Source organism: Aphelocoma coerulescens, chromosome 26, assembly GCF_041296385.1.
Source record: "Aphelocoma coerulescens isolate FSJ_1873_10779 chromosome 26, UR_Acoe_1.0, whole genome shotgun sequence".
In the NCBI taxonomy this organism is placed as follows: Eukaryota; Metazoa; Chordata; class Aves; order Passeriformes; family Corvidae; genus Aphelocoma; species Aphelocoma coerulescens.
In genome coordinates this window covers 5,619,816-5,630,291 of record NC_091039.1, presented here as the reverse complement: position 1 = coordinate 5,630,291, position 10,476 = coordinate 5,619,816, and the positions used below count along the sequence as shown (strand labels likewise).

General features: G+C 53.2%; 1 protein-coding gene across 7 annotated transcripts in view; it reads right to left on the bottom strand.

Annotated features, from left to right (window-relative positions):
- Positions 1-75: 75 nt before the first annotated feature.
- Positions 76-10,476, bottom strand: part of ATP2B4 (ATPase plasma membrane Ca2+ transporting 4) — a 61,061-nt gene continuing 50,660 nt past the window's right edge. For 5 of the 7 annotated variants that reach the window (XM_068996013.1, XM_068996017.1, XM_068996016.1 and 2 more), the window contains exon 21: positions 76-5,057. In XM_068996013.1, the coding sequence (XP_068852114.1) occupies positions 4,761-5,057 (297 nt within the window). In that variant the 3' untranslated portion in view covers positions 76-4,760. Of the gene's footprint in view, positions 5,058-10,218; positions 10,412-10,476 lie in introns of all 7 variants that reach the window. The other 2 variants (XM_068996019.1, XM_068996018.1) reach the window with 2 other exon arrangements.

The following is a 10,476-nucleotide window of genomic DNA, read 5'->3' as shown; positions in this document are numbered from 1 at the left end:
ACTCTGCTGCTTCCACTTTGGAGTATTCTCTCTGCTCGGAGCCTGTTTTCTCGGAAGAAGCCAACGGACAATTCATTCAGATTCTTTTTTCTTTTTTTTCTCCCAAGATCCATATAAATTACATGCAAAACATGGTACATAGAGATTAATATCAAAATGCAATACAGATCAGGTGCACTTGAAGCTGGACTCTAGGATATGGCAAACACACCAGGGTACATATTGCTTTGAAACCACCATTGTTTTGTTTTTTAATGTCATGCATACCACATAATATTCAGTCTTTTGTTTTGTATTTTGGTTTTTTGTTGTTTTTTTTTTATTTCCGCTTTCTCTCCCATTTTTTTATACAAAAATACCAGTGCTTATTATACTGAGTTACTGGGAAAAAAAAACCAAAAAAAAACTCGGCTCTGCGTGCCCTCTTCAAAAGAAAGTTCTTTTTGTTTTGTGAGAGCGTTGGATAAATATATATACACACACATAAATGTTGAGTTCAGACTGTATATATATATATATTTATTGAAGGGGAGGAAATAAACTAAAGGCAGTTTTAGCCATGGGCTTTGCTGGATGAAAATTGGGCTTTTGGGGAGCGGGGGAGAGCAGAGTCAGGGTGAGAGGGGGGTGCTGGCGAGAAAGAGGTGCCAAAACCCCCCAGTTTGGATGGAAAAGGAGCAGGAAAAAGGTTCCTCCACACCTCTGTGTCTCCAAGAGAAAGCTGGGGGTGCAGGAGGGCGTTTTGGGGGCTCTGAGCTCCACGAGGGGTTGGGGACAGAGCAGAAGCGATGCAGGCCCAGGTGTCCCCTGCAGGGATTTGGGGGGGTCCCTACAGTCACGGAGGGTGACAGGGACACCTCGGAGATGCCCTGGCTGGATTTGGGATGGGGTTTTTTTAACAGCCATCCCCTCAGGTCACCCTCAGAGAGGGGCTGAGATTGGGGACGGGGGGGGAGGGAGGAAAACCCGCAAAGGGCGCCCATGCTAAAACGTGGCTTAGTTTGTTTCCTTCTTGAGATCGTTTGGAAAATCTCCCTCGGAAGCTTATTGCACGGAAAACCTTTCGGCAAAAAACGAAACGATCGAGTTAAATCCCCCTCCCCAAGCCCCTCTCTCTCTCTCTCTCTCTCTCTCTCTGTGTGCAAATCATAAAAACCTCAGCAGGAGAAAGCGAAAACGCCTCGAGCTGCCCGGCTGGCAAACGGCGCACAGGCCGCGGTGGGGTGTCTTTGGTACCAACACGGAAAATCCACGGAAAATCCACCACCAAGGGGCCCTGCTGGCATCAAGAACTGGATGCAGAAGGATGTTCAGAGTGTTTTAATAACAAAGCATTCCAAGGCAAGTTGAACACGGATCACAACGAGGAGGAGGAGGAGGAGGAGGAGGATGAGGGGGGGGTGACTTTGCTTGGCGCTGTCCCTCCCCTGCTCCGTGCACGCTCGTGGCAGTTCAAACAAAGCGAAAAACCCCAGGAATTATTATTAATAATATATATTTATATATATATTTATATCTCCCCCTAGTCAAGGCATGTTGCAGAGAGTCCCCAAAAGTCCGTGCCGCCGACCATGCCTTTTTTTTGTTTGATTTTTGGAGCACCGATCTCCCCCAAATCTCTTTTTTTTGTGTGTGTAATGTCCTCAATAACTTAAGCCAAGAGTCAGCTGCTGCTAGGATATCACTGAAATTTAACCCCCCCCCCCAAAAAAAAACCCCAAAATAACTTTACAGGAAATCTGCGCTAGAAACATTTATACTTGAAGCAACCAGCCATACACCAACATAATTTATAGATATTTATATAAAAAAACCCCATTTGTGTCATCCAACTCACGTCTAGTAGAAAGATGGCTGCTCAGAGAAAAGGAAGCTGACTGGCATCCGATGGCTGAATTAATTAATCCACGGAATTAATTAAAGTGTCCCTTGCAACTGCCCTCACGCAGACGCGGGACCCGAGATCTCTTTATTTTCTTTTTTTTTCTTTAAACAAAATACATATGGCTGACGTAAAAATATCCGTTTCTGAGCTAAAGAAAACTAGATTTTTTTTCTTTTTCTTTTTTTTTTTCCTTTTTTTTTTTTTTGCATAATATTTATAGAGCATTTATTTCTCCCTCCCCAACCCCCCCCTCCTAATATGGCAACTAGAACGACAAAAATAGAGCAAACTAAAGGAACGACCAGACCCTTGTGGCAAACCCTGCCAGTCACAGATTTGTGGGAGTGACTTTGAGAGCCCCCAAAGTTGGCTTGAAGTTGGTGGTGGTGGTGGTTTGAGTCTTTCTTTTCTTTTTTTTTTTATTTCTTTTTTTTTTTCAACAGGTCTGAGGTATTAAAAAAATATCAAAAGGAAAAAAAAAACCAAAATAAAATTGGTGCATCCCCCCAAAAAATGTATTTAATAAATATTTATGTAAGCTTGTAAGAACACCGTATCTTCTTCTTTTTTTTTTTGGTTTTTTTGCAAGTATTTAAAATAGAAAAAGTGATTTTTTTTTGTTGTTTTTTTAAGCAATGTCATCTTTAACACAGAACCAAAACCCCACAACCACCCCTTGTTTGGGTCTTCCCTGGTGTTTAACCCAAGACCCCCCTCACCCCCCTGGGTTATTTTTTTAGGGGAGGGAGGGAGGGAGGAAAGAAGGAGCCGGGCATGGGGTGGACACTGAATTTGCACTGGGGATGGGCAGTGGTGGCAATTTCTTCTTGCTGTTGGCAGTGAACAAAGCCCAGCTCGCCAGCACCAGGGTGGGAGACTCGGGACATTCCGGGGAGCGGGGATTTTTGGGATAAAGACCTTCCCTCCTCCTCCCACCCCACGGAAAGGACGAGGCGGGGCCGGGCCGGGGGCGAACTGAGGACACTTGAGTTTGTGGTGTGGTTTAAGGAACACTTAAATCTCAGCAAAGATCTGGGCCCTGGCGTGGCAGGAGGTGCTGCAGGCAGTGCTCGGACAAGGCACGGGAGATTCCTCTGTGCGTTCCTGAAGGGAAGCGGGGGGGAGAACCCAGCCAGCCCTGGCCTCTCCTGGAAAACCTCTGCGCTCCCAGGGGTGGGAATTACCTCGGAGAGCGGCTTCCAGCCAATTCCCTCTGCTCCCAAAGGGGATGGAGGAGAGGAGGAAGGGTCACAAGCAGGGGAGCAGCAGCAGGAGCTTGTGGGGAAGGGGCTTGGCCCAAGCTCGGCACGTCCTGCCTCCCGCTCCAGGGATCGCCAGAGGGACAATCCAGAGCCAGCTGCAAGGAAAGGGACTCTCACTGAATTATTCCAAGTGGTGGAGGTGAGGCAGGGCTCCAGGGGAAGAGATGACCTCCAAAAAAAGAAAAAAGCAGCGAAGTGAGGCCGAGCCTCCAGCAGCACCTTCTCCGGAGGACCTGCAGCCATCCAAGCCAAACCTGCTGCCTCCAGGAAAATCGAGGATCATCCGTAGGCCACGGAGCTTCCCTCCCTTCCACTGGATTGTGAGACCACCAGATTGATCCCTGCCAGCATTCAGGACCCACTGTGCTCTCAGGAGTCTCCGTTCAGCCTCCCACAGCTTTTGGAGCACTGGTGGGCACAGCTGGAGCCTCCTCCCGGATCCCTCAGCGCTTCCCTGGAGCCAGCACGGCGAGGCTGGAGGGTTACTGACCCCAACAGCACAGAAAAAGAGCAAAAATCCCTCTGCTCTGAGGGCCAGGAGCTGTGAGAGCTGCAAAAAACCTCTCACCAAGAGTTTCCCTCCTGACCAAGAGCAGCAGAGAGGCCTCTCCTAAAATTCCCCAGGAAGAAGCTGCATCCCTCACAACTGGGGGGGTTTCTCTCCACCTTTTCCCTGGCAGTTTCACCTCCCCCTTTGCAGGAAAATCAGAATCTCTCCCCTCCAGCAAGGTTAGAACTAAGCCAGCTTCATTTCTCACCTACCAGTTTGGAAACAGAGAGAGAAAAACGTGTGGGGCACACACAGAGGAGGAGCTGGAAAACGCCCAGGTACCATTTTCCAAAGGTGGAAGACTGGTGGACATCCCTGGATCTCTCAACCTTGGAGTAAACACCTTCCTCTGGCTGGGATTTTTTAGTTTATTCCTTAATTTTCACACTGGAGTGGTGACTGCCCCTCCCCACTGAGAAGTTCCTGGGTGGGGGGGGGAGGACAAATCCCACAAGCAAAGAGCAAAACCTCCAACATTAGAAGAAAAAACCCCTAAAAACCACAAGTGGAAGAAAAACCCACCAAAAAAAAAAGAAAAAATTAAAATCAAGTCACAAGTGCACCCCCGGGCTGAGGGTGTGTAAGACTACAACAACTTGAATTTCCTCGGAACATGCATTTTTCCAAAGTGAAAACCTCCCTCCGTGCCTGGAGCCCAACTCTTGGAGAGGAAAGAACCTGGCTGCTTCCCCCTGGGCGAGTACCACGGAAAACCAGGGATGGAGATGCACAATTGTTTGGTTGGGTATTTTTTTTTTTTGGCTTAGCCTCTCTCCCAACACCCACAGCGTGGCGGTGGTACTCTGGTTCCCACTGCTAAATCACGGTAAAAAACAAAAAAAAGAACGAAACAGAAACCAAAAAAAGGAAAGAAAAATCAAATAAAACCCCCTTCCCACCCCCCCCAAAACAAAAAAAACCAACCCCAGATGATGATACAGGCTTGAGCAGTTTGACACGGAGTGACCGCAGCTGTGATCAGTTACTGGTGCCGGGATCACAGAGCGCCGAGGCGGATGAGGAGGAGGAGGAGGAGGAGGAGGGGGAATTCCAAGTTCAAAGGTCAAACAGATGTCTCCAGGCTGTGGAAGGGGCTCCCAGGCTCTGGGAAGCTGAGCTCGCTGTCCACTGCGTTGTTGTTTCTGTTCAACGCTGTCGACCCCGCCGGGCTGCCCCCACCTCGCTTTTGGAGTCCGTCAGGCTCGGGGTCGTCTTCGGCGCCGTCAAGGAATGGTGTCCGAGGCTCGTCTTCCTCCAGGATGAACTCCGGGTGAGTCATGAAGTTATGGATGGAGCTTCTGGATTCGGGTTTCTCGAGGCCTTCGTAGAGGGAGCTACGGAACGCATTCACCACTTTGATCTGGGCGGCGTGGCGAGTGGGGGGAGGAAAAAAACAGGGGTCAGTCGGGTGGCCAGAGGGTGGAGCTCGGGGGAGGAAGTGAAAATAAATGATGGAAGACAACCATCGAACAACAATGACAAAAAAAAAAAAAAACAAAACCAAACAGCACGACCACAGCAACGAAATCACCACTGAACAGACAGCTCGGTCAAAAATGAGACATCTACGGTGGACTGGGATCAGAGTCAGGCACTACGGGGGGTGCTGGGAACCCACCGGCTCAGAAGCTGCAAGAAAAGACACGGGACGACTCAAAACCACCACCCCAACATCACCCCTCTGGATGGATGGAAGCCAAAATGCGTTAATTAGTCGGTCGTTAAATCTGTGTGCGTGTGCGCACGCGCCTCGGGGTGGACGGACACGAGGACAACGAGGTGGGGGCAACTACGGCTCCAAAAAGAGGTGGGTTAGGCAAACAGCGAGGGCACTTCCAGGCAAACTCTACCGTGGGAGCCGTGGGTGGGGTTGGGGCAGGGTTGTTCCTACACCTCTGGAAAGGAATGGGGATTCCCAAAGGTGTCTCCAGATTTTTCCAGCCCGCGGGAAGCACGAGCTGCAGGTGGGTGCCGTGAGGAGGAAACGGGATCCGGGTCAATGTCCAGGTCTGTGTGGGTTTCCCCACACTGCTGGAGCTCTGGATCCTTCCCTGCACCTGGAGGAGACCCAGTGGTTTCCAAAGGTGGGGATGCTGTTGGATATTCTAAAGGGATTCCAGCCACACACACAATCCTGGGAATCCCATGAAGCAGCTCCACCACAAAAGCCAGGCTCAAGCAGGAGATCCAGAGCCTGCTTTGGAGCACCAGGGAATGGCCCTGCCCCTGCACAGCACTGGAAGGGAGAGGTGTGGGAACCTGGCTGGATGGTGGCTGGCAGTGGATTCCCTGCTCCCTCCAGATCCTCTGGAATTCCAGCCTCAAACCCCTCCAGCTCTCCCGTGCAGCCAAGTGACCGTTTTTGGATCAGGTGGGTGACGAGTGTCCCATCCCAGCTCTGCTGGGTTTTAGGGAAGCAACAGAAGCCTCAGCTCTGTGGAGCAGAGCTCGTGTGGGACCAGATCTCCTCTCCCAAGGAATCACCTCCAGAGCACTGGGGATTTGTCCAGCATTGCTGGGAGCAGCAGGGAAGGCTCCCTGTGGCAATTCCAGTCATTGTGCTCGGTCTCCTGCCCCGTGGAAGGAGCTTTGCTCCTCCTCAGCTGCCTCTGCTGCTCCCCAGCCCCGAGGAACCATCCCCTGCCTGCCCCCGTGGTGTCCCTGTGGCTGAAACTGGGCCACAAAAGGGAGGAGATCCACAGATCCCACAAAAGGGGGGAGGGAGCAGCATCCCTGTGGGAATCCTCCCGGCTGAGGGAGTGGAGAGAGCCGGGCTGGAGGGGGAATAATCCAGAAATCCCCTTGGTGATGAGGGAAATGGGAGGAGCTGAGTGTGTTCTGCCACCTCTGTGGGCCGCAGGTGTGGTGGGGGAGCAGAGACCTCACCCCAAATCCTGGTGACATGGGCTGGGTTAAACTGTCCCTTTATTTAAACTGTCCCTTTATTTAAACTGTCCCTGGCTGTGGCACCCATCCAGGTGGGAATTCACCACCCAGCACAGCCAAAATCCTCCTGAGCATCTCTGATCCCACAAAACCAGAGTAGGGAATTCCTCCAGGAGCTGTCTCGTGCCTGGAACCCTGGAAGTTCTCCCTGCCCCCTCTCACCAGGGATGCCCTTCTGAGCGCATTTTGCACCTGGCTCAGGATCAGGAAGCATTTCCTGGCTCATCCCAGCTGGAAGGAGCCCCAGGAGCTCCTGTACAGGGAGCAGGGCACACACCTGAGCTGGGGCACAGACACCGAGGGGATGGGCCTGGGCTGGGTACCCCCAGTGCTGGAGCACCACTGGCCTGGAAAAATGGGAATTTGATGGAGCTGGGAAGCAAATCAGAGCTGGATTTGTGCACTAATAACCTTGGCTAAATTCAGGTGAATGCACAGGACAAGGGACACCACCGAGGCCACCTCCTACTGATCATCAGTCACATCAGCAACGACTTGAGAACAGCAGGTCCTGACCCCTAAAGATCAACTGAATCAAAGATAACGAATCCAACCAAGCCAAGGAGAGCCCAGTGCCTGCCAGAGCCACGAGGTGGTGGCCAAGGAGAGCCCAGTGCCTGCCAGAGCCACGAGGTGGTGGCCAAGGAGAGCCCAGTGCCTGCCAGAGCCACGAGGTGGTGGCATCTCCAAGCTCAGATTTAGGAGCAGCTCCACAGAAGCCTCGGCTCTGCAGAGCAGAGCTCGTGTGGGACCAGGAGATCTCCCCTCCCAAGGAATCACCTCCAGACCACTGGGGATTTGTCCAGCAGCGCTGGGAGCAGCAGGGAAGGCTCCCTGTGGCAATTCCAGTTGTGCTCAGTCTCCTGCCCAGCCCCTCTCAGCCCCCTCAGCTCCCACAAGGAGCTCCTGCTGAAGCTTCCCTCCGATTTTCCTCCTTTCTCCATCCCCGGCAGCGACTGCTGCGAGATGAATTCAGCTGTTCCCTTATCAAAGGAAGGCAACAGTGAGGAAATGTGTTCTCAATGAGCCAGGCAGCCCCAGCAAAGCTGAATTCCAGGCTGGAGCCGCCCCTCCCTCCCGCCCACGGCCGGGCTGCCGCCTCCTCTCCACCTGGAACCTTCCACATGTAACCTCCAGGCTTGGAATTCATTCCCGTTTCACACCATCCCTGCCTGCAGCACCTCCACGTGCTGGGCAAGCCCCATGGGAATCACATCCCCTGGCCCTGGCTCTGCCCAGCTCCCTCGATCCAGGGTGGAATTCCCAGCGGGAGCAGCTGGGCTCTGCAAAGACTTCTCCTGGAGGTCATTCCCGAGACCTCTGCACCAATTCCAGGAGGGACACAGCAAGTCCAACCCTGGAAAAACTCCTCCACGGGAGAGGGACACCATGGATCTGCGTGGAGGAAAGAGGAGCTTCGGGAGAGAGGGAAGCAACAGAGGGAAACAAGGAAAGTCCAGGCAGAAAAAACAGCGGGAAGATTTGGAGACCTGGCTTAGCTCCTGGTGAAGTTTTCTATTCCCTCGCTGCAAAATGGGGAAAACATCGATCCACAGACTGCAAAGAAGCTGCATTTTGGTCTCATCCCCCCCCCAGTCCTCTGCCCTGAGCCCCTCTAAGCAGATTGCATTCCATCAGAAAATCCTGGAGGCGGCCCAGATGGGAGCAGGAGGCAGCTGCGCTGCTCCAGCATCGCTGGGGTTAAACACAATCAGCTCCCAGCCCCAGAGTCAGCGAAACAGAGAGAAAACAAAATTATCCCAAATTCTCTCTCCTCCCCCACAGTGCATAAACAGCGGAGCCTGAAAGCTCTCCAGAAAGTCACCGAGGGTATTTCTCTAATCAGAGGAGAACGGGGATAAGTGACTGTGCAATAAAAAAGCCAATTACCCAGCAGAGACACATCCCCTGCTCCCAGCCTGCAGAGAGAATCCGCGTCCACGTGCTCACGAGCTGACAACGAACACACTCAGGGGTTTTACACCAGACAGAGCCTTTTTTTGGGGGGGTCTGGAAACCCAGCATCCAGCATTCCCGTTGATATCCAGCGGGAATGGGGTTTCCATGCCCATTTCCGTGCCCATTTCCATGCACAGCTGTGTCTGCACGCCCTGGGATCCAGCGTGTGCAGAGCAGCCCATGATGGACACAGAGAGGGCCTCTGCACCCCAGGGGGCTTTTTTAGGGTCTGGAAAGCCAGTGCTGGATCCAGGACCCAGCATTCCCTCTGATATCCAGCAGAAATTGTTTTCCATGCCCATTTCCATGCACAGCTGTGTCTGCACGCCCTGGGATCCAGCGTGTGCAGAGCAGCCCAGCCCATGATGGACACAGAGAGGGGCTCTGCACCCCAGGGGGCTTTTTTAGGGTCTGGAAAGCCAGTGCTGGATCCAGGACCCAGCATTCCCTCTGATATCCAGCAGAAATTGTTTTCCATGCCCATTTCCATGCACAGCTGTGTCTGCACGCCCTGGGATCCAGCGTGTGCAGAGCAGCCCAGCCCATGATGGACACAGAGAGGGGCTCTGCACCCCAGGGGGCTTTTTTAGGGTCTGGAAAGCCAGTGCTGGATCCAGGACCCAGCATTCCCACTGATATCCAGCAGGAATTGTTTTCCATGCCCACTTCCATGCCCATTTCCATGCAGAGCAGTGTCTGCACGCCCTGGGATCCGGTGTGTGCAGAGCAGCCCGTGATGAACACAGAGAGGGCTTCTTTGGGATCTGGAAACCCAGGATCCAGCATTCCCACTGGGATCCAGCAGGAATGTGGTTTCCATGCCTGTTTCCATGCAGAGCAGTGTCTGCACACACACCGAGATCCGGCGTGTGCAGAGCGAGGTGGGCACCGAGGATCCTCTGACTGCCCTGGGCACCAGCAGAGCCCCGGGGATGTCCCCACGGAGCCCCAGGGATGTCCCCACGGAGCCCCAGGGCAGCACAGGGATGGCTCAGCTCTGCCCCCAGGCCATGCAAGTCCCCAGGTGGGGACAGAGAGGGGGACAGCAGCCCCAAGGTGTCACCAGCTGAGCCACCACGGGCAGGGCAGGAGCAAATCGTCCTTGTCCCTCCTCCCCGTGGCTCAGCCAGCCCTAGGGACAGTCCCAGCGGCCACTCTGCCTCCAGAAGAGATCTCAAAGCAACGTCTCTGCCCATCCCTGGGGTATCCCAGGGCCGGGCAGCAGAAAGAACCAGCAGGATTTGGGCTCAGCCTTGCCCTTCTCCCAGCAATGCTCGTGAACTCGGGGTTTTTGGAGCAAGAACTGCCAATTTTTGCCCCACCCCACCCCCGCCTCAGGAGGGTGGACTCAAACACCAGCCCTGCAAAGGAGGAGAAGAGGTAAAACTGGAGGAAGCAACAAGGAATGGGGGGGGAAAAAGGACCAGAAAGGTTCGTAACTTTGTTAGCAGCATAAAAAACTTGGGGGTTTTTAACGGTTTCCCGCCCCATCCTTCAGGTTTGGGAGTGAGTGTGCGAGTCAAGGCTGAGAGGGAGAGAGAGCAGGCGGGGTTAGGTGGGTGCAGGTGCTCTCTGTGGTTATTAGAAGTCATGCATTGTAATAGACCATCACTCACTGCCCGCAGGAGGAGATGCAGCAGCAGCAGCAACAGCAGAAGTGGTGGGAGTGGAATTGACGGAGGAAAGAGCTACATGGGTTGGGCTAGAAACATTTTTTACATCGTGGTGCTGGCTCACGATGGAAGGCTGTCTCCTGAGGGCTCCCTGCAAAGAGGAGGCGCCGGTCTGGAATGTGTAAACTACGTCCATCTGCAAAGAACCAGAGAGTGAGATAGCGACGCCCGGCCAGGGGGACGGGGACAGGGATGGGGACA